General features: G+C 37.1%; 2 protein-coding genes across 2 annotated transcripts in view; both read left to right on the plus strand.

Annotated features, from left to right (window-relative positions):
• Nucleotides 1-24,161, plus strand: part of LOC140370310 (complement C3-like) — a 53,225-nt gene that overhangs the window by 21,212 nt on the left and 7,852 nt on the right. Inside the window, exons 23-24 of the mRNA XM_072457424.1 lie at nucleotides 2,221-2,427; nucleotides 6,879-6,939. Coding sequence (XP_072313525.1) covers nucleotides 2,221-2,427; nucleotides 6,879-6,939 — 268 coding nt within the window. The remainder of the gene's footprint in view (nucleotides 1-2,220; nucleotides 2,428-6,878; nucleotides 6,940-24,161) is intronic.
• The window catches only part of LOC140370319 (uncharacterized), a 53,338-nt gene that overhangs the window by 9,190 nt on the left and 19,987 nt on the right, over nucleotides 1-24,161 (plus strand). The window lies entirely within an intron of this gene.

Below are 24,161 nucleotides of genomic sequence, written 5' to 3' on the forward strand. Positions count from 1 at the left end.
ATGCTAGTGTACAGTCTCAGGGTGCTAGTGTACAGTCTAGCAGTCTCAGGATGCTAGTGTACAGTCTCAGGGTGCTAGTGTACAGTCTAGCAGTCTCAAGATGCTAGTGTACAGTCTCAGGGTGCTAGTGTACAGTCTCAGGGTGCTAGTGTACAGTCTCAGGGTGCTAGTGTACAGTCTCAGGATGCTAGTGTACAGTCTCAGGGTGCTAGTGTACAGTCTAGCAGTCTCAGGATGCTAGTGTACAGTCTCAGGGTGCTAGTGTAAAGTCTCAGGATGCTAGTGTACAGTCTAGCAGTCTCAGGATGCTAGTGTACAGTCTCAGGGTGCTAGTGTACAGTCTCAGGGTGCTAGTGTAAAGTCTCAGGATGCTAGTGTACAGTCTAGCAGTCTCAGGATGCTAGTGTACAGTCTCAGGGTGCTAGTGTAAAGTCTCAGGATGCTAGAGTCCATTCTCAGGGTGCTAGTGTACAGTCTCAGGGTGCTGGTGTACAGTCTCAGGGTGCTAGTGTCCAGTCTCAGGGTGCTAGTGTACAGTCTCAGGGTGCTAGTGTCCAGTCTCAGGGTGCTAGTGTCCAGTCTCAGGGTGCTAGTGTACAGTCTCAGGGTGCTGGTGTACAGTCTCAGGGTGCTAGTGTACAGTCTCAGGGTGCTAGTGTCCAGTCTCAGGGTGCTAGTGTACAGTCTCAGGGTGCTAGTGTCCAGTCTCAGGGTGCTAGTGTCCAGTCTCAGGGTGCTAGTGTCCAGTCTCAGGGTGCTAGTGTACAGTCTCAGGGTGCTAGTGTCCAGTCTCAGGGTGCTAGTGTACAGTCTCAGGGTGCTAGTGTACAGTCTCAGGGTGCTAGTGTACAGTCTCAGGGTGCTAGTGTACAGTCTCAGGATGCTAGTGTACAGTCTCAGGATACTAGTGTACAGTCTAGCAGTCTCAGGATGCTAGTGTACAGTCTCAGGATGCTAGTGTACAGTCTCAGGGTGCTAGTGTACAGTCTAGCAGTCTCAGGATGCTAGTGTACAGTCTCAGGGTGCTAGTGTACAGTCTAGCAGTCTCAAGATGCTAGTGTACAGTCTCAGGGTGCTAGTGTACAGTCTCAGGATGCTAGTGTACAGTCTCAGGATACTAGTGTACAGTCTAGCAGTCTCAGGATGCTAGTGTACAGTCTCAGGATGCTAGTGTACAGTCTCAGGGTGCTAGTGTACAGTCTAGCAGTCTCAGGATGCTAGTGTACAGTCTCAGGGTGCTAGTGTACAGTCTAGCAGTCTCAAGATGCTAGTGTACAGTCTCAGGGTGCTAGTGTACAGTCTCAGGGTGCTAGTGTACAGTCTCAGGGTGCTAGTGTACAGTCTCAGGATGCTAGTGTACAGTCTCAGGGTGCTAGTGTACAGTCTAGCAGTCTCAGGATGCTAGTGTACAGTCTCAGGGTGCTAGTGTAAAGTCTCAGGATGCTAGTGTACAGTCTCAGGGTGCTAGTGTAGTCTCAGGGTGCTAGTGTAAAGTCTCAGGATGCTAGTGTACAGTCTAGCAGTCTCAGGATGCTAGTGTACAGTCTCAGGGTGCTAGTGTAAAGTCTCAGGATGCTAGAGTCCATTCTCAGGGTGCTAGTGTACAGTCTCAGGGTGCTGGTGTACAGTCTCAGGGTGCTAGTGTCCAGTCTCAGGGTGCTAGTGTACAGTCTCAGGGTGCTAGTGTCCAGTCTCAGGGTGCTAGTGTCCAGTCTCAGGGTGCTAGTGTACAGTCTCAGGGTGCTGGTGTACAGTCTCAGGGTGCTAGTGTACAGTCTCAGGGTGCTAGTGTCCAGTCTCAGGGTGCTAGTGTACAGTCTCAGGGTGCTAGTGTCCAGTCTCAGGGTGCTAGTGTCCAGTCTCAGGGTGCTAGTGTCCAGTCTCAGGGTGCTAGTGTACAGTCTCAGGGTGCTAGTGTCCAGTCTCAGGGTGCTAGTGTACAGTCTCAGGGTGCTAGTGTCCAGTCTCAGGGTGCTAGTGTACAGTCTCAGGGTGCTAGTGTACAGTCTCAGGGTGCTAGTGTACAGTCTCAGGGTGCTGGATTTGGGATGGAACCCATCCATATACTTCCTCCTTTGTGTGTGTGTGTGTGTGTTTCATTACAATTTCCTTCTATTACATGGATTAATGGATCCATTAGTTAAAATGTGCGTTACAATCAACAGTGTTTGTATTTGACACATTTATGTTACTACATCATGTGTGGTGTCGTATTCTCAGGTGACGGTTGTGTTGTCGAAGACAAGTCACATGTGCAGCGTGGCCTTCAGGCGCTCGCACAGACAGACTGTTGAGGTGGGGCCCATGTCTTCTACCGTTGTGCGCTACACCATCGTCCCATTTGAAGCAGGAAGGATCCCCATTGAGGTGTCGGCCTACGTCATGAACCAGGGAAGTGATCGCATCGAGAAGAAGCTTCATGTTGTGGTGAGTCTGACTGCTGGATGTGGTCAAGTGTTTTTAGAAGAACATGCTGGATGTGGTCAAGTGTTTTTAGAAGAACATGCTGAATGTGGTCATGTGTTTTTAGAAGAACATGCTGGATGTGGTCATGTGTTTTTAGAAGAACATGCTGGATGTGGTCATGTGTTTTTAGAAGAACATGCTGGATGTGGTCAAGTGTTTTTAGAAGAACATGCTGGATGTGGTCAAGTGTTTTTAGAAGAACATGCTGAATGTGGTCATGTGTTTTTAGAAGAACATGCTGAATGTGGTCAAGTGTTTTTAGAAGAACATGCTGAATGTGGTCATGTGTTTTTAGAAGAACATGCTGGATGTGGTCATGTGTTTTTAGAAGAACATGCTGGATGTGGTCATGTGTTTTTAGAAGAACATGCTGAATGTGGTCAAGTGTTTTTAGAAGAACATGCTGGATGTGGTCAAGTGTTTTTAGAAGAACATGCTGGATGTGGTCATGTGTTTTTAGAAGAACATGCTGAATGTGGTCAAGTGTTTTTAGAAGAACATGCTGGATGTGGTCATGTGTTTTTAGAACATGCTGAATGTGGTCATGTGTTTTTAGAACATGATGAATGTGGTCATGCGTTTTTAGAAGAACATGCTGAATGTGGTCATGTGTTTTTAGAAGAACATGCTGAATGTGGTCAAGTGTTTTTAGAAGAACATGCTGAATGTGGTCATGTGTTTTTAGAAGAACATGCTGAATGTGGTCATGTGTTTTTAGAAGAACATGCTGGATGTGGTCAAGTGTTTTTAGAAGAACATGCTGGATGTGGTCATGTGTTTTTAGAAGAACATGCTGAATGTGGTCATGCGTTTTTAGAAGAACATGCTGAATGTGGTCATGTGTTTTTAGAAGAACATGCTGAATGTGGTCAAGTGTTTTTAGAAGAACATGCTGAATGTGGTCATGTGTTTTTAGAAGAACATGCTGAATGTGGTCATGTGTTTTTAGAAGAACATGCTGAATGTGGTCAAGTGTTTTTAGAAGAACATGCTGAATGTGGTCAAGTGTTTTTAGAAGAACATGCTGGATGTGGTCAAGTGTTTTTAGAAGAACATGCTGAATGTGGTCATGTGTTTTTAGAAGAACATGCTGAATGTGGTCATGTGTTTTTAGAAGAACATGCTGAATGTGGTCAAGTGTTTTTAGAAGAACATGCTGGATGTGGTCATGTGTTTTTAGAAGAACATGCTGGATGTGGTCATGTGTTTTTAGAAGAACATGCTGGATGTGGTCATGTGTTTTTAGAAGAACATGCTGAATGTGGTCAAGTGTTTTTAGAAGAACATGCTGGATGTGGTCATGTGTTTTTAGAAGAACATGCTGGATGTGGTCATGTGTTTTTAGAAGAACATGCTGAATGTGGTCAAGTGTTTTTAGAAGAACATGCTGGATGTGGTCAAGTGTTTTTAGAAGAACATGCTGGATGTGGTCATGTGTTTTTAGAAGAACATGCTGAATGTGGTCAAGTGTTTTTAGAAGAACATGCTGGATGTGGTCATGTGTTTTTAGAAGAACATGCTGGATGTGGTCATGTGTTTTTAGAAGAACATGCTGAATGTGGTCAAGTGTTTTTAGAAGAACATGCTGGATGTGGTCATGTGTTTTTAGAAGAACATGCTGAATGTGGTCAAGTGTTTTTAGAAGAACATGCTGGATGTGGTCAAGTGTTTTTTAGAAGAACATGCTGGATGTGGTCATGTGTTTTTAGAAGAACATGCTGGATGTGGTCATGTGTTTTTAGAACATGCTGAATGTGGTCATGTGTTTTTAGAACATGATGAATGTGGTCATGTGTTTTTAGAAGAACATGCTGAATGTGGTCAAGTGTTTTTAGAAGAACATGCTGGATGTGGTCAAGTGTTTTTAGAAGAACATGCTGGATATGGTCATGTGTTTTTAGAAGAACATGCTGGATGTGGTCATGTGTTTTTAGAAGAACATGCTGAATGTGGTCAAGTGTTTTTAGAAGAACATGCTGGATGTGGTCAAGTGTTTTTAGAAGAACATGCTGAATGTGGTCAAGTGTTTTTAGAAGAACATGCTGGATGTGGTCAAGTGTTTTTAGAAGAACATGCTGAATGTGGTCATGTGTTTTTAGAAGAACATGCTGGATGTGGTCAAGTGTTTTTAGAAGAACATGCTGAATGTGGTCATGTGTTTTTAGAAGAACATGCTGGATGTGGTCATGTGTTTTTAGAAGAACATGCTGAATGTGGTCATGTGTTTTTAGAAGAACATGCTGGATGTGGTCAAGTGTTTTTAGAAGAACATGCTGAATGTGGTCATGTGTTTTTAGAAGAACATGCTGGATGTGGTCAAGTGTTTTTAGAAGAACATGCTGGATGTGGTCAGGTGTTTTTAGAAGAACATGCTGAATGTGGTCAAGTGTTTTTAGAAGAACATGCTGAATGTGGTCAAGTGTTTTTAGAAGAACATGCTGGATGTGGTCATGTGTTTTTAGAAGAACATGCTGAATGTGGTCATGTGTTTTTAGAAGAACATGCTGGATGTGGTCATGTGTTTTTAGAAGAACATGCTGAATGTGGTCAAGTGTTTTTAGAAGAACATGCTGGATGTGGTCATGTGTTTTTAGAAGAACATGCTGAATGTGGTCAAGTGTTTTTAGAAGAACATGCTGGATGTGGTCATGTGTTTTTAGAAGAACATGCTGGATGTGGTCATGTGTTTTTAGAAGAACATGCTGAATGTGGTCAAGTGTTTTTAGAAGAACATGCTGGATGTGGTCATGTGTTTTTAGAAGAACATGCTGGATGTGGTCAAGTGTTTTTAGAAGAACATGCTGAATGTGGTCAAGTGTTTTTAGAAGAACATGCTGGATGTGGTCATGTGTTTTTAGAAGAACATGCTGGATGTGGTCATGTGTTTTTAGAACATGCTGAATGTGGTCATGTGTTTTTAGAACATGATGAATGTGGTCATGTGTTTTTAGAAGAACATGCTGAATGTGATCAAGTGTTTTTAGAAGAACATGCTGGATGTGGTCAAGTGTTTTTAGAAGAACATGCTGGATATGGTCATGTGTTTTTAGAAGAACATGCTGGATGTGGTCATGTGTTTTTAGAAGAACATGCTGGATGTGGTCATGTGTTTTTAGAAGAACATGCTGAATGTGGTCAAGTGTTTTTAGAAGAACATGCTGGATGTGGTCAAGTGTTTTTAGAAGAACATGCTGAATGTGGTCAAGTGTTTTTAGAAGAACATGCTGGATGTGGTCAAGTGTTTTTAGAAGAACATGCTGAATGTGGTCATGTGTTTTTAGAAGAACATGCTGGATGTGGTCAAGTGTTTTTAGAAGAACATGCTGAATGTGGTCATGTGTTTTTAGAAGAACATACTGGATGTGGTCAAGTGTTTTTAGAAGAACATGCTGAATGTGGTCATGTGTTTTTAGAAGAACATGCTGAATGTGGTCATGTGTTTTTAGAACATGCTGGATGTGGTCAAGTGTTTTTAGAGGAAAATGCTGAATGTGGTCAAGTGTTTTTAGAAAAACATGCTGAATGTGGTCATGTGTTTTTAGAAGAACATGCTGGATGTGGTCATGTGTTTTTAGAACATGCTGGATGTGGTCATGTGTTTTTAGAAGAACATCCTGGATGTGGTCATGTGTTTTTAGAACATGCTGGATGTGGTCATGTGTTTTTAGAACATGCTGAATGTGGTCATGTGTTTTTAGAACATGATGAATGTGGTCATGCGTTTTTAGAAGAACATGCTGAATGTGGTCATGTGTTTTTAGAAGAACATCCTGGATGTGGTCATGTGTTTTTAGAACATGCTGGATGTGGTCATGTGTTTTTAGAACATGCTGGATGTGGTCATGTGTTTTTAGAACATGATGAATGTGGTCATGCGTTTTTAGAAGAACATGCTGAATGTGGTCATGTGTTTTTAGAAGAACATCCTGGATGTGGTCATGTGTTTTTAGAACATGCTGGATGTGGTCATGTGTTTTTAGAACATGCTGAATGTGGTCATGTGTTTTTAGAACATGATGAATGTGGTCATGCGTTTTTAGAAGAACATGCTGAATGTGGTCATGTGTTTTTAGAAGAACATGCTGGATGTGGTCATGTGTTTTTAGAAGAACATGCTGAATGTGGTCAAGTGTTTTTAGAAGAACATGCTGAATGTGGTCAAGTGTTTTTAGAAGAACATGCTGAATGTGGTCAAGTGTTTTTAGAAGAACATGCTGGATGTGGTCAAGTGTTTTCAGAAGAACATGCTGAATGTGGTCAAGTGTTTTTAGAAGAACATGCTGGATGTGGTCATGTGTTTTTAGAAGAACATGCTGAATGTGGTCAAGTGTTTTTAGAAGAACATGCTGAATGTGGTCAAGTGTTTTTAGAAGAACATGCTGAATGTGGTCATGTGTTTTTGGCCTGCTCAGGTGGAGGGCGTGCAGAAGGCTGACCACACTATGGTCCAGTTAAACCCTGCTGCACATGAAGGTGACAGACAAACAAACACGACTCAAAGCGCTGCACATCCATGAACCAAATATGATCTTGTTTCCTCAAAGGACATTTCTCATTTCAAGACAATGTCTCGTTCTCTGGAGATAATTGTCTTGTGGCCTGTTTAATATATCTTTTTCACATTCTCTACAGAGCTCGGCTGCGAGAGCTTTGTGCACTTGTTTACAACTGTAAGGACTTGTTTACAACTGTAAGGACTTGTTTACTACTGTAAGGACTTGTTTACTACTGTAAGGACTTGTTTACTACTGTAAGGACTTGTTTACAACTGTAAGGACTTGTTTACTACTGTAAGGACTTGTTTACTACTGTAAGGACTTGTTTACAACTGTAAGGACTTGTTTACTACTGTAAGGACTTGTTTACTACTGTAAGGACTTGTTTACAACTGTAAGGACTTGTTTACAACTGTAAGGACTTGTTTACTACTGTAAGGACTTGTTTACAGCTGTAAGGACTTGTTTACTACTGTAAGGACTTGTTTACTACTGTAAGGACTTGTTTACAACTGTAAGGACTTGTTTACTACTGTAAGGACTTGTTTACAACTGTAAGGACTTGTTTACAGCTGTAAGGACTTGTTTACTACTGTAAGGACTTGTTTACAACTGTAAGGACTTGTTTACTACTGTAAGGACTTGCTTACTACTGTAAGAACTTGTTTACAACTGTAAGGACTTGTTTACAACTGTAAGGACTTGTTTACAACTGTAAGGACTTGTTTACTACTGTAAGGACTTGTTTACAACTGTAAGGACTTGTTTACTACTGTAAGGACTTGTTTACAACTGTAAGGACTTGTTTACTACTGTAAGGACTTGTTTACAACTGTAAGGACTTGTTTACTACTGTAAGGACTTGTTTACAACTGTAAGGACTTGTTTACTACTGTAAGGACTTGTTTACAACTGTAAGGACTTGTTTACAACAGTAAGGACTTGTTTACAACTGTAAGGACTTGTTTACTACAGTAAGGACTTGTTTACAACTGTAAGGACTTGTTTACAACTGTAAGGACTTGTTTACTACTGTAAGGACTTGTTTACAACTGTAAGGACTTGTTTACAACTGTAAGGACTTGTTTACTACTGTAAGGACTTGCTTACTACTGTAAGAACTTGTTTACAACTGTAAGGACTTGTTTACTACTGTAAGGACTTGTTTACAACTGTAAGGACTTGTTTACTACAGTAAGGACTTGTTTACTACTGTAAGGACTTGTTTACTACTGTAAGGACTTGTTTACAACTGTAAGGACTTGTTTACTACTGTAAGGACTTGTTTACAACTGTAAGGACTTGTTTACTACTGTAAGGACTTGTTTACAACTGTAAGGACTTGTTTACTACAGTAAGGACTTGTTTACAACTGTAAGGACTTGTTTACTACTGTAAGGACTTGTTTACAACTGTAAGGACTTGTTTACTACTGTAAGGACTTGCTTACTACTGTAAGAACTTGTTTACAACTGTAAGGACTTGTTTACTACAGTAAGGACTTGTTTACTACTGTAAGGACTTGTTTACTACTGTAAGGACTTGTTTACTACTATTTACAACTGTAAGGACTTGTTTACTACTGTAAGGACTTGTTTACTACTGTAAGGACTTGTTTACTACAGTAAGGACTTGTTTACAACTGTAAGGACTTGTTTACTACTGTAAGGACTTGTTTACTACTATTTACAACTGTAAGGACTTGTTTACTACTGTAAGGACTTGTTTACTACTGTAAGGACTTGTTTACTACAGTAAGGACTTGTTTACAACTGTAAGGACTTGTTTACAACTGTAAGGACTTGTTTACAACTGTAAGGACTTGTTTACTACTGTAAGGACTTGTTTACTACTGTTTACAACTGTAAGGACTTGTTTACTACTGTAAGGACTTGTTTACTACTGTAAGGACTTGTTTACAACTGTAAGGACTTGTTTACTACTGTAAGGACTTGTTTACAACTGTAAGGACTTGTTTACTACTGTAAGGACTTGTTTACAACTGTAAGGACTTGTTTACTACTGTAAGGACTTGTTTACAACTGTAAGGACTTGTTTACTACTGTAAGGACTTGTTTACTACTGTAAGGACTTGTTTACAACTGTAAGGACTTGTTTACTACTGTAAGGACTTGTTTACAACTGTAAGGACTTGTTTACTACTGTAAGGACTTGTTTACTACTGTAAGGACTTGTTTACTACCGTAAGAACTTGTTTACAACTGTAAGGACTTGTTTACTACTGTAAGGACTTGTTTACAACTGTAAGGACTTGTTTACTACAGTAAGGACTTGTTTACTACTGTAAGGACTTGTTTACTACTGTAAGGACTTGTTTACAACTGTAAGGACTTGTTTACTACTGTAAGGACTTGTTTACTACTGTAAGGACTTGTTTACAACTGTAAGGACTTGTTTACTACTGTAAGGACTTGTTTACAACTGTAAGGACTTGTTTACTACAGTAAGGACTTGTTTACAACTGTAAGGACTTGTTTACTACAGTAAGGACTTGTTTACAACTGTAAGGACTTGTTTACAACTGTAAGGACTTGTTTACTACTGTAAGGACTTGTTTACAACTGTAAGGACTTGTTTACAACTGTAAGGACTTGTTTACTACTGTAAGGATTTGTTTACTACTGTAAGGACTTGTTTACAACTGTAAGGACTTGTTTACTACTGTAAGGACTTGTTTACTACTGTAAGGACTTGTTTACAACTGTAAGGACTTGTTTACTACTGTAAGGACTTGTTTACAACTGTAAGGACTTGTTTACTACTGTAAGGACTTGTTTACAACTGTAAGGACTTGTTTACTACTGTAAGGACTTGTTTACTACTGTAAGGACTTGTTTACAACTGTAAGGACTTGTTTACTACTGTAAGGACTTGTTTACAACTGTAAGGACTTGTTTACAACTGTAAGGACTTGTTTACAACTGTAAGGACTTGTTTACTACTGTAAGGACTTGTTTACTACTGTAAGAACTTGTTTACTACTGTAAGGACTTGTTTACAACTGTAAGGACTTGTTTACTACTGTAAGGACTTGTTTACTACTGTAAGGACTTGTTTACTACTGTAAGGACTTGTTTACAACTGTAAGGACTTGTTTACAACTGTAAGGACTTGTTTACTACTGTAAGGACTTGTTTACAACTGTAAGGACTTGTTTACAACTGTAAGGACTTGTTTACTACTGTAAGGACTTGTTTACTACTGTTTACAACTGTAAGGACTTGTTTACAACTGTAAGGATTTGTTTACTACTGTAAGGACTTGTTTACTACTGTAAGGACTTGTTTACTACTGTAAGGACTTGTTTACAACTGTAAGGACTTGTTTACAACTGTAAGGACTTGTTTACAACTGTAAGGACTTGTTTACTACTGTAAGGACTTGTTTACTACTGTAAGGACTTGTTTACAACTGTAAGGACTTGTTTACAACTGTAAGGACTTGTTTACTACTGTAAGGACTTGTTTACTACTGTAAGGACTTGTTTACAACTGTAAGGACTTGTTTACTACTGTAAGGACTTGTTTACAACTCTAAGGACTTGTTTACTACTGTAAGGACTTGTTTACTACTGTAAGGACTTGTTTACAACTGTAAGGACTTGTTTACTACTGTAAGGACTTGTTTACAACTGTAAGGACTTGTTTACTACTGTAAGGACTTGTTTACAACTGTAAGGACTTGTTTACTACTGTAAGGACTTGTTTACTACTGTAAGGACTTGTTTACTACCGTAAGAACTTGTTTACAACTGTAAGGACTTGTTTACTACTGTAAGGACTTGTTTACAACTGTAAGGACTTGTTTACTACAGTAAGGACTTGTTTACTACTGTAAGGACTTGTTTACAACTGTAAGGACTTGTTTACTACTGTAAGGACTTGTTTACAACTGTAAGGACTTGTTTACTACTGTAAGGACTTGTTTACAACTGTAAGGACTTGTTTACTACAGTAAGGACTTGTTTACAACTGTAAGGACTTGTTTACTACAGTAAGGACTTGTTTACAACTGTAAGGACTTGTTTACAACTGTAAGGACTTGTTTACTACTGTAAGGACTTGTTTACAACTGTAAGGACTTGTTTACAACTGTAAGGACTTGTTTACTACTGTAAGGACTTGTTTACAACTGTAAGGACTTGTTTACTACTGTAAGGACTTGTTTACAACTGTAAGGACTTGTTTACAACTGTAAGGACTTGTTTACTACTGTAAGGACTTGTTTACTACTGTTTACAACTGTAAGGACTTGTTTACAACTGTAAGGATTTGTTTACTACTGTAAGGACTTGTTTACAACTGTAAGGACTTGTTTACTACTGTAAGGACTTGTTTACTACTGTAAGGACTTGTTTACAACTGTAAGGACTTGTTTACTACTGTAAGGACTTGTTTACAACTGTAAGGACTTGTTTACTACTGTAAGGACTTGTTTACAACTGTAAGGACTTGTTTACTACTGTAAGGACTTGTTTACTACTGTAAGGACTTGTTTACAACTGTAAGGACTTGTTTACTACTGTAAGGACTTGTTTACAACTGTAAGGACTTGTTTACAACTGTAAGGACTTGTTTACAACTGTAAGGACTTGTTTACAACTGTAAGGACTTGTTTACTACTGTAAGGACTTGTTTACTACTGTAAGAACTTGTTTACTACTGTAAGGACTTGTTTACAACTGTAAGGACTTGTTTACTACTGTAAGGACTTGTTTACTACTGTAAGGACTTGTTTACTACTGTAAGGACTTGTTTACAACTGTAAGGACTTGTTTACAACTGTAAGGACTTGTTTACAACTGTAAGGACTTGTTTACTACTGTAAGGACTTGTTTACAACTGTAAGGACTTGTTTACTACTGTAAGGACTTGTTTACAACTGTAAGGACTTGTTTACTACTGTAAGGACTTGTTTACTACTGTTTACAACTGTAAGGACTTGTTTACAACTGTAAGGATTTGTTTACTACTGTAAGGACTTGTTTACTACTGTAAGGACTTGTTTACTACTGTAAGGACTTGTTTACTACTGTAAGGACTTGTTTACTACTGTAAGGACTTGTTTACAACTGTAAGGACTTGTTTACAACTGTAAGGACTTGTTTACAACTGTAAGGACTTGTTTACTACTGTAAGGACTTGTTTACAACTGTAAGGACTTGTTTACTACTGTAAGGACTTGTTTACAACTGTAAGGACTTGTTTACTACTGTAAGGACTTGTTTACTACTGTTTACAACTGTAAGGACTTGTTTACAACTGTAAGGATTTGTTTACTACTGTAAGGACTTGTTTACTACTGTAAGGACTTGTTTACTACTGTAAGGACTTGTTTACAACTGTAAGGACTTGTTTACAACTGTAAGGACTTGTTTACAACTGTAAGGACTTGTTTACTACTGTAAGGACTTGTTTACTACTGTAAGGACTTGTTTACAACTGTAAGGACTTGTTTACAACTGTAAGGACTTGTTTACTACTGTAAGGACTTGTTTACTACTGTAAGGACTTGTTTACAACTGTAAGGACTTGTTTACTACTGTAAGGACTTGTTTACAACTCTAAGGACTTGTTTACTACTGTAAGGACTTGTTTACTACTGTAAGGACTTGTTTACAACTGTAAGGACTTGTTTACTACTGTAAGGACTTGTTTACAACTGTAAGGACTTGTTTACTACTGTAAGGACTTGTTTACTACTGTAAGGACTTGTTTACTACTGTAAGGACTTGTTTACAACTGTAAGGACTTGTTTACAACTGTAAGGACTTGTTTACTACTGTAAGGACTTGTTTACAACTGTAAGGACTTGTTTACAACTGTAAGGACTTGTTTACTACTGTAAGGACTTGTTTACTACTGTAAGGACTTGTTTACAACTGTAAGGACTTGTTTACTACTGTAAGGACTTGTTTACAACTGTAAGGACTTGTTTACAACTGTAAGGACTTGTTTACTACTGTAAGGACTTGTTTACTACTGTAAGGACTTGTTTACTACTGTAAGGACTTGTTTACAACTGTAAGGACTTGTTTACTACTGTAAGGACTTGTTTACTACTGTAAGGACTTGTTTACAACTGTAAGGACTTGTTTACAACTGTAAGGACTTGTTTACTACTGTAAGGACTTGTTTACAACTGTAAGGACTTGTTTACTACTGTAAGGACTTGTTTACTACAGTAAGGACTTGTTTACAACTGTAAGGACTTGTTTACTACTGTAAGGACTTGTTTACAACTGTAAGGACTTGTTTACAACTGTAAGGACTTGTTTACTACTGTAAGGACTTGTTTACTACTGTAAGGACTTGTTTACAACTGTAAGGACTTGTTTACTACTGTAAGGACTTGTTTACTACTGTAAGGACTTGTTTACTACTGTAAGGACTTGTTTACAACTGTAAGGACTTGTTTACTACTGTAAGGACTTGTTTACAACTGTAAGGACTTGTTTACTACTGTAAGGACTTGTTTACAACTGTAAGGACTTGTTTACAACTGTAAGGACTTGTTTACTACTGTAAGGACTTGTTTACAACTGTAAGGACTTGTTTACTACTGTAAGGACTTGTTTACTACTGTAAGGACTTGTTTACAACTGTAAGGACTTGTTTACTACTGTAAGGACTTGTTTACAACTGTAAGGACTTGTTTACAACTGTAAGGACTTGTTTACTACTGTAAGGACTTGTTTACTACTGTAAGGACTTGTTTACTACTGTAAGGACTTGTTTACAACTGTAAGGACTTGTTTACTACTGTAAGGACTTGTTTACTACTGTAAGGACTTGTTTACAACTGTAAGGACTTGTTTACAACTGTAAGGACTTGTTACAACTGTAAGGACTTGTTTACTACTGTAAGGACTTGTTTACTACTGTAAGGACTTGTTTACAACTGTAAGGACTTGTTTACAACTGTAAGGACTTGTTTACAACTGTAAGGACTTGTTTACTACTGTAAGGACTTGTTTACTACTGTAAGGACTTGTTTACAACTGTAAGGACTTGTTTACAACTGTAAGGACTTGTTTACTACTGTAAGGACTTGTTTACTACTGTAAGGACTTGTTTACTACTGTAAGGACTTGTTTACTACTGTAAGGACTTGTTTACTACTGTAAGGACTTGTTTACAACTGTAAGGACTTGTTTACAACTGTAAGGACTTGTTTACTACTGTAAGGACTTGTTTACAACTGTAAGGACTTGTTTACTACTGTAAGGACTTGTTTACAACAGTAAGGACTTGTTTACTACTGTAAGGACTTGTTTACAACTGTAAGGACTTGTTTACAACTGTAAGGACTTGTTTACTACTGTAAGGACTTGTTTACTACTGTAAGGACTTGTTTACAACTGTAAGGACTTGTTTACAACTGTAAGGACTTGTTTACTACTGTAAGGACTTGTTTACAACTGTAAGGACTTGTTTACTACTGTAAGGACTTGTTTACTACTGTAAGGACTTGTTTACAACTGTAAGGACTTGTTTACAACTGTAAGGACTTGTTTACTACTGTAAGGACTTGTTTACAACTGTAAGGACTTGTTTACTACTGTAAGGACTTGTTTACAACAGTAAGGACTTGTTTACTACTGTAAGGACTTGTTTACTACTGTAAGGACTTGTTTACAACTGTAAGGACTTGTTTACTACTGTAAGGACTTGTTTACAACTGTAAGGACTTGTTTACTACTGTAAGGACTTGTTTACTACTGTAAGGACTTGTTTACTACTGTAAGGACTTGTTTACAACTGTAAGGACTTGTTTACTACTGTAAGGACTTGTTTACAACTGTAAGGACTTGTTTACTACTGTAAGGACTTGTTTACTACTGTAAGGACTTGTTTACAACTGTAAGGACTTGTTTACAACTGTAAGGACTTGTTTACTACTGTAAGGACTTGTTTACAACTGTAAGGACTTGTTTACTACTGTAAGGACTTGTTTACAACTGTAAGGACTTGTTACTACTGTAAGGACTTGTTTACTACTGTAAGGACTTGTTTACAACTGTAAGGACTTGTTTACAACTGTAAGGACTTGTTTACTACTGTAAGGACTTGTTTACTACTGTAAGGACTTGTTTACAACTGTAAGGACTTGTTTACTACTGTAAGGACTTGTTTACAACTGTAAGGACTTGTTTACTACTGTAAGGACTTGTTTACAACTGTAAGGACTTGTTTACTACTGTAAGGACTTGTTTACAACTGTAAGGACTTGTTTACTACTGTAAGGACTTGTTTACTACAGTAAGGACTTGTTTACTACTGTAAGGACTTGTTTACTAATGTAAGGACTTGTTTACAACTGTAAGGACTTGTTTACAACTGTAAGGACTTGTTTACTACTGTAAGGACTTGTTTACAACTGTAAGGACTTGTTTACAACTGTAAGGACTTGTTTACTACTGTAAGGACTTGTTTACAACTGTAAGGACTTGTTTACAACTGTAAGGACTTGCTTACAACTGTAAGGACTTGTTTACTACTGTAAGGACTTGTTTACAACTGTAAGGACTTGTTTACTACAGTAAGGACTTGTTTACTACTGTAAGGACTTGTTTACTACTGTAAGGACTTGTTTACAACTGTAAGGACTTGTTTACTACTGTAAGGACTTGTTTACAACTGTAAGGACTTGTTTACTACAGTAAGGACTTGTTTACTACTGTAAGGACTTGTTTACTACTGTAAGGACTTGTTTACAACTGTAAGGACTTGTTTACTACTGTAAGGACTTGTTTACAACTGTAAGGACTTGTTTACTACTGTAAGGACTTGTTTACAACTGTAAGGACTTGTTTACTACAGTAAGGACTTGTTTACAACTGTAAGGACTTGTTTACTACTGTAAGGACTTGTTTACAACTGTAAGGACTTGTTTACTACTGTAAGGACTTGCTTACTACTGTAAGAACTTGTTTACAACTGTAAGGACTTGTTTACTACTGTAAGGACTTGTTTACAACTGTAAGGACTTGTTTACTACAGTAAGGACTTGTTTACTACTGTAAGGACTTGTTTACTACTGTAAGGACTTGTTTACAACTGTAAGGACTTGTTTACTACTGTAAGGACTTGTTTACAACTGTAAGGACTTGTTTACTACTGTAAGGACTTGTTTACAACTGTAAGGACTTGTTTACTACAGTAAGGACTTGTTTACAACTGTAAGGACTTGTTTACTACAGTAAGGACTTGTTTACTACTGTAAGGACTTGTTTACAACTGTAAGGACTTGTTTACAACTGTAAGGACTTGTTTACAACTGTAAGGACTTGTTTACTACTGTAAGGACTTGTTTACTACTATTTACAACTGTAAGGACTTGTTTACTACTGTAAGGACTTGTTTACTACTGTAAGGACTTGTTTACTACAGTAAGGACTTGTTTACAACTGTAAGGACTTGTTTACTACTGTAAGGACTTGTTTACTACTATTTACAACTGTAAGGACTTGTTTACTACTGTAAGGACTTGTTTACTACTGTAAGGACTTGTTTACTACAGTAAGGACTTGTTTACAACTGTAAGGACTTGTTTACAACTGTAAGGACTTGTTTACAACTGTAAGGACTTGTTTACTACTGTAAGGACTTGTTTACTACTGTTTACAACTGTAAGGACTTGTTTACTACTGTAAGGACTTGTTTACTACTGTAAGGACTTGTTTACAACTGTAAGGACTTGTTTACTACTGTAAGGACTTGTTTACAACTGTAAGGACTTGTTTACTACTGTAAGGACTTGTTTACAACTGTAAGGACTTGTTTACTACTGTAAGGACTTGTTTACAACTGTAAGGACTTGTTTACTACTGTAAGGACTTGTTTACTACTGTAAGGACTTGTTTACAACTGTAAGGACTTGTTTACTACTGTAAGGACTTGTTTACAACTGTAAGGACTTGTTTACTACTGTAAGGACTTGTTTACAACTGTAAGGACTTGTTTACTACTGTAAGGACTTGTTTACAACTGTAAGGACTTGTTTACTACTGTAAGGACTTGTTTACAACTGTAAGGACTTGTTTACTACAGTAAGGACTTGTTTACAACTGTAAGGACTTGTTTACTACTGTAAGGACTTGTTTACAACTGTAAGGACTTGTTTACTACTGTAAGGACTTGCTTACTACTGTAAGGACTTGTTTACAACTGTAAGGACTTGTTCTACCGTAAGAACTTGTTTACAACTGTAAGGACTTGTTTACTACTGTAAGGACTTGTTTACAACTGTAAGGACTTGTTTACTACAGTAAGGACTTGTTTACTACTGTAAGGACTTGTTTACTACTGTAAGGACTTGTTTACAACTGTAAGGACTTGTTTACTACTGTAAGGACTTGTTTACAACTGTAAGGACTTGTTTACTACTGTAAGGACTTGTTTACAACTGTAAGGACTTGTTTACTACAGTAAGGACTTGTTTACAACTGTAAGGACTTGTTTACTACAGTAAGGACTTGTTTACAACTGTAAGGACTTGTTTACAACTGTAAGGACTTGTTTACTACTGTAAGGACTTGTTTACAACTGTAAGGACTTGTTTACAACTGTAAGGACTTGTTTACTACTGTAAGGACTTGTTTACTACTGTAAGGACTTGTTTACAACTGTAAGGACTTGTTTACTACTGTAAGGACTTGTTTACAACTGTAAGGACTTGTTTACAACTGTAAGGACTTGTTTACTACTGTAAGGACTTGTTTACTACTGTTTACAACTGTAAGGACTTGTTTACAACTGTAAGGATTTGTTTACTACTGTAAGGACTTGTTTACAACTGTAAGGACTTGTTTACTACTGTAAGGACTTGTTTACTACTGTAAGGACTTGTTTACAACTGTAAGGACTTGTTTACTACTGTAAGGACTTGTTTACAACTGTAAGGACTTGTTTACTACTGTAAGGACTTGTTTACAACTGTAAGGACTTGTTTACTACTGTAAGGACTTGTTTACTACTGTAAGGACTTGTTTACAACTGTAAGGACTTGTTTACTACTGTAAGGACTTGTTTACTACTGTAAGGACTTGTTTACAACTGTAAGGACTTGTTTACAACTGTAAGGACTTGTTTACAACTGTAAGGACTTGTTTACTACTGTAAGGACTTGTTTACTACTGTAAGGACTTGTTTACTACTGTAAGGACTTGTTTACAACTGTAAGGACTTGTTTACTACTGTAAGGACTTGTTTACTACTGTAAGGACTTGTTTACTACTGTAAGGACTTGTTTACAACTGTAAGGACTTGTTTACAACTGTAAGGACTTGTTTACAACTGTAAGGACTTGTTTACAACTGTAAGGACTTGTTTACTACTGTAAGGACTTGTTTACAACTGTAAGGACTTGTTTACTACTGTAAGGACTTGTTTACTACTGTTTACAACTGTAAGGACTTGTTTACAACTGTAAGGATTTGTTTACTACTGTAAGGACTTGTTTACTACTGTAAGGACTTGTTTACTACTGTAAGGACTTGTTTACAACTGTAAGGACTTGTTTACAACTGTAAGGACTTGTTTACTACTGTAAGGACTTGTTTACTACTGTAAGGACTTGTTTACAACTGTAAGGACTTGTTTACTACTGTAAGGACTTGTTTACTACTGTAAGGACTTGTTTACAACTGTAAGGACTTGTTTACTACTGTAAGGACTTGTTTACAACTCTAAGGACTTGTTTACTACTGTAAGGACTTGTTTACTACTGTAAGGACTTGTTTACAACTGTAAGGACTTGTTTACTACTGTAAGGACTTGTTTACAACTGTAAGGACTTGTTTACTACTGTAAGGACTTGTTTACAACTGTAAGGACTTGTTTACTACTGTAAGGACTTGTTTACTACTGTAAGGACTTGTTTACTACTGTAAGGACTTGTTTACAACTGTAAGGACTTGTTTACAACTGTAAGGACTTGTTTACTACTGTAAGGACTTGTTTACAACTGTAAGGACTTGTTTACTACTGTAAGGACTTGTTTACAACTGTAAGGACTTGTTTACTACTGTAAGGACTTGTTTACAACTGTAAGGACTTGTTTACAACTGTAAGGACTTGTTTACTACTGTAAGGACTTGTTTACTACTGTAAGGACTTGTTTACTACTGTAAGGACTTGTTTACAACTGTAAGGACTTGTTTACTACTGTAAGGACTTGTTTACAACTGTAAGGACTTGTTTACTACTGTAAGGACTTGTTTACAACTGTAAGGACTTGTTTACTACTGTAAGGACTTGTTTACTACAGTAAGGACTTGTTTACAACTGTAAGGACTTGTTTACTACTGTAAGGACTTGTTTACTACTGTAAGGACTTGTTTACAACTGTAAGGACTTGTTTACAACTGTAAGGACTTGTTTACTACTGTAAGGACTTGTTTACTACTGTAAGGACTTGTTTACAACTGTAAGGACTTGTTTACTACTGTAAGGACTTGTTTACTACTGTAAGGACTTGTTTACTACTGTAAGGACTTGTTTACTACTGTAAGGACTTGTTTACAACTGTAAGGACTTGTTTACTACTGTAAGGACTTGTTTACAACTGTAAGGACTTGTTTACTACTGTAAGGACTTGTTTACAACTGTAAGGACTTGTTTACAACTGTAAGGACTTGTTTACTACTGTAAGGACTTGTTTACAACTGTAAGGACTTGTTTACTACTGTAAGGACTTGTTTACTACTGTAAGGACTTGTTTACAACTGTAAGGACTTGTTTACTACTGTAAGGACTTGTTTACAACTGTAAGGACTTGTTTACTACTGTAAGGACTTGTTTACTACTGTAAGGACTTGTTTACTACTGTAAGGACTTGTTTACAACTGTAAGGACTTGTTTACTACTGTAAGGACTTGTTTACTACTGTAAGGACTTGTTTACAACTGTAAGGACTTGTTTACAACTGTAAGGACTTGTTTACAACTGTAAGGACTTGTTTACTACTGTAAGGACTTGTTTACTACTGTAAGGACTTGTTTACAACTGTAAGGACTTGTTTACAACTGTAAGGACTTGTTTACAACTGTAAGGACTTGTTTACTACTGTAAGGACTTGTTTACTACTGTAAGGACTTGTTTACAACTGTAAGGACTTGTTTACAACTGTAAGGACTTGTTTACTACTGTAAGGACTTGTTTACAACTGTAAGGACTTGTTTACTACTGTAAGGACTTGTTTACTACTGTAAGGACTTGTTTACTACTGTAAGGACTTGTTTACTACTGTAAGGACTTGTTTACAACTGTAAGGACTTGTTTACTACTGTAAGGACTTGTTTACAACTGTAAGGACTTGTTTACTACTGTAAGGACTTGTTTACAACAGTAAGGACTTGTTTACTACTGTAAGGACTTGTTTACTACTGTAAGGACTTGTTTACAACTGTAAGGACTTGTTTACTACTGTAAGGACTTGTTTACTACTGTAAGGACTTGTTTACAACTGTAAGGACTTGTTTACAACTGTAAGGACTTGTTTACTACTGTAAGGACTTGTTTACTACTGTAAGGACTTGTTTACAACTGTAAGGACTTGTTTACTACTGTAAGGACTTGTTTACAACTCTAAGGACTTGTTTACTACTGTAAGGACTTGTTTACTACTGTAAGGACTTGTTTACAACTGTAAGGACTTGTTTACTACTGTAAGGACTTGTTTACAACTGTAAGGACTTGTTTACTACTGTAAGGACTTGTTTACTACTGTAAGGACTTGTTTACAACTGTAAGGACTTGTTTACAACTGTAAGGACTTGTTTACTACTGTAAGGACTTGTTTACAACTGTAAGGACTTGTTTACTACTGTAAGGACTTGTTTACAACTGTAAGGACTTGTTTACTACTGTAAGGACTTGTTTACTACTGTAAGGACTTGTTTACAACTGTAAGGACTTGTTTACTACTGTAAGGACTTGTTTACAACTGTAAGGACTTGTTTACAACTGTAAGGACTTGTTTACTACTGTAAGGACTTGTTTACTACTGTAAGGACTTGTTTACTACTGTAAGGACTTGTTTACAACTGTAAGGACTTGTTTACTACTGTAAGGACTTGTTTACAACTGTAAGGACTTGTTTACTACTGTAAGGACTTGTTTACAACTGTAAGGACTTGTTTACTACTGTAAGGACTTGTTTACTACAGTAAGGACTTGTTTACAACTGTAAGGACTTGTTTACTACTGTAAGGACTTGTTTACTACTGTAAGGACTTGTTTACAACTGTAAGGACTTGTTTACAACTGTAAGGACTTGTTTACTACTGTAAGGACTTGTTTACTACTGTAAGGACTTGTTTACAACTGTAAGGACTTGTTTACTACTGTAAGGACTTGTTTACTACTGTAAGGACTTGTTTACTACTGTAAGGACTTGTTTACTACTGTAAGGACTTGTTTACAACTGTAAGGACTTGTTTACTACTGTAAGGACTTGTTTACAACTGTAAGGACTTGTTTACTACTGTAAGGACTTGTTTACAACTGTAAGGACTTGTTTACAACTGTAAGGACTTGTTTACTACTGTAAGGACTTGTTTACAACTGTAAGGACTTGTTTACTACTGTAAGGACTTGTTTACTACTGTAAGGACTTGTTTACAACTGTAAGGACTTGTTTACTACTGTAAGGACTTGTTTACAACTGTAAGGACTTGTTTACTACTGTAAGGACTTGTTTACTACTGTAAGGACTTGTTTACTACTGTAAGGACTTGTTTACAACTGTAAGGACTTGTTTACTACTGTAAGGACTTGTTTACTACTGTAAGGACTTGTTTACAACTGTAAGGACTTGTTTACAACTGTAAGGACTTGTTTACAACTGTAAGGACTTGTTTACTACTGTAAGGACTTGTTTACTACTGTAAGGACTTGTTTACAACTGTAAGGACTTGTTTACAACTGTAAGGACTTGTTTACAACTGTAAGGACTTGTTTACAACTGTAAGGACTTGTTTACAACTGTAAGGACTTGTTTACTACTGTAAGGACTTGTTTACTACTGTAAGGACTTGTTTACAACTGTAAGGACTTGTTTACTACTGTAAGGACTTGTTTACAACTGTAAGGACTTGTTTACTACTGTAAGGACTTGTTTACAACTGTAAGGACGTGTTTACTACTGTAAGGACTTGTTTACTACTGTAAGGACTTGTTTACTACTGTAAGGACTTGTTTACAACTGTAAGGACTTGTTTACAACTGTAAGGACTTGTTTACAACTGTAAGGACTTGTTTACTACTGTAAGGACTTGTTTACTACTGTAAGGACTTGTTTACTACTGTAAGGACTTGTTTACAACTGTAAGGACTTGTTTACTACTGTAAGGACTTGTTTACTACTGTAAGGACTTGTTTACAACTGTAAGGACTTGTTTACAACTGTAAGGACTTGTTTACAACTGTAAGGACTTGTTTACTACTGTAAGGACTTGTTTACTACTGTAAGGACTTGTTTACAACTGTAAGGACTTGTTTACAACTGTAAGGACTTGTTTACTACTGTAAGGACTTGTTTACAACTGTAAGGACTTGTTTACTACTGTAAGGACTTGTTTACTACTGTAAGGACTTGTTTACTACTGTAAGGACTTGTTTACTACTGTAAGGACTTGTTTACAACTGTAAGGACTTGTTTACAACTGTAAGGACTTGTTTACTACTGTAAGGACTTGTTTACAACTGTAAGGACTTGTTTACTACTGTAAGGACTTGTTTACAACAGTAAGGACTTGTTTACTACTGTAAGGACTTGTTTACTACTGTAAGGACTTGTTTACAACTGTAAGGACTTGTTTACAACTGTAAGGACTTGTTTACTACTGTAAGGACTTGTTTACTACTGTAAGGACTTGTTTACTACTGTAAGGACTTGTTTACAACTGTAAGGACTTGTTTACTACTGTAAGGACTTGTTTACAACTGTAAGGACTTGTTTACTACTGTAAGGACTTGTTTACTACTGTAAGGACTTGTTTACAACTGTAAGGACTTGTTTACAACTGTAAGGACTTGTTTACTACTGTAAGGACTTGTTTACAACTGTAAGGACTTGTTTACTACTGTAAGGACTTGTTTACAACTGTAAGGACTTGTTTACTACTGTAAGGACTTGTTTACTACTGTAAGGACTTGTTTACAACTGTAAGGACTTGTTTACAACTGTAAGGACTTGTTTACTACTGTAAGGACTTGTTTACTACTGTAAGGACTTGTTTACAACTGTAAGGACTTGTTTACTACTGTAAGGACTTGTTTACAACTGTAAGGACTTGTTTACTACTGTAAGGACTTGTTTACAACTGTAAGGACTTGTTTACTACTGTAAGGACTTGTTTACAACTGTAAGGACTTGTTTACTACTGTAAGGACTTGTTTACTACTGTAAGGACTTGTTTACAACTGTAAGGACTTGTTTACAACTGTAAGGACTTGTTTACTACTGTAAGGACTTGTTTACAACTGTAAGGACTTGTTTACTACTGTAAGGACTTGTTTACAACTGTAAGACTTGTTTACTACTGTAAGGACTTGTTTACTACTGTAAGGACTTGTTTACAACTGTAAGGACTTGTTTACTACTGTAAGGACTTGTTTACAACTGTAAGGACTTGTTTACTACTGTAAGGACTTGTTTACTACTGTAAGGACTTGTTTACAACTGTAAGGACTTGTTTACTACTGTAAGGACTTGTATACTACTGTAAGGACTTGTTTACAACTGTAAGGACTTGTTTACTACTGTAAGGACTTGTTTACAACTGTAAGGACTTGTTTACTACTGTAAGGACTTGTTTACTACAGTAAGGACTTGTTTACAACTGTAAGGACTTGTTTACTACTGTAAGGACTTGTTTACTAATGTAAGGACTTGTTTACAACTGTAAGGACTTGTTTACAACTGTAAGGACTTGTTTACTACTGTAAGACTTGTTTACAACTGTAAGGACTTGTTTACTACTGTAAGGACTTGTTTACTACTGTAAGGACTTGTTTACACTGTAAGGACTTGTTTACTACTGTAAGGACTTGTTTACAACTGTAAGGACTTGTTTACTACTGTAAGGACTTGTTTACAACTGTAAGGACTTGTTACTACTGTAAGGACTTGTTTACAACTGTAAGGACTTGTTTACAACTGTAAGGACTTGTT

Source organism: Eucyclogobius newberryi, unplaced genomic scaffold (genome assembly GCF_026437365.1).
Source record: "Eucyclogobius newberryi isolate DKJ021-1_F unplaced genomic scaffold, fEucNew1.0.hap1 SCAF_10, whole genome shotgun sequence".
In the NCBI taxonomy this organism is placed as follows: Eukaryota; Metazoa; Chordata; class Actinopteri; order Gobiiformes; family Gobiidae; genus Eucyclogobius; species Eucyclogobius newberryi.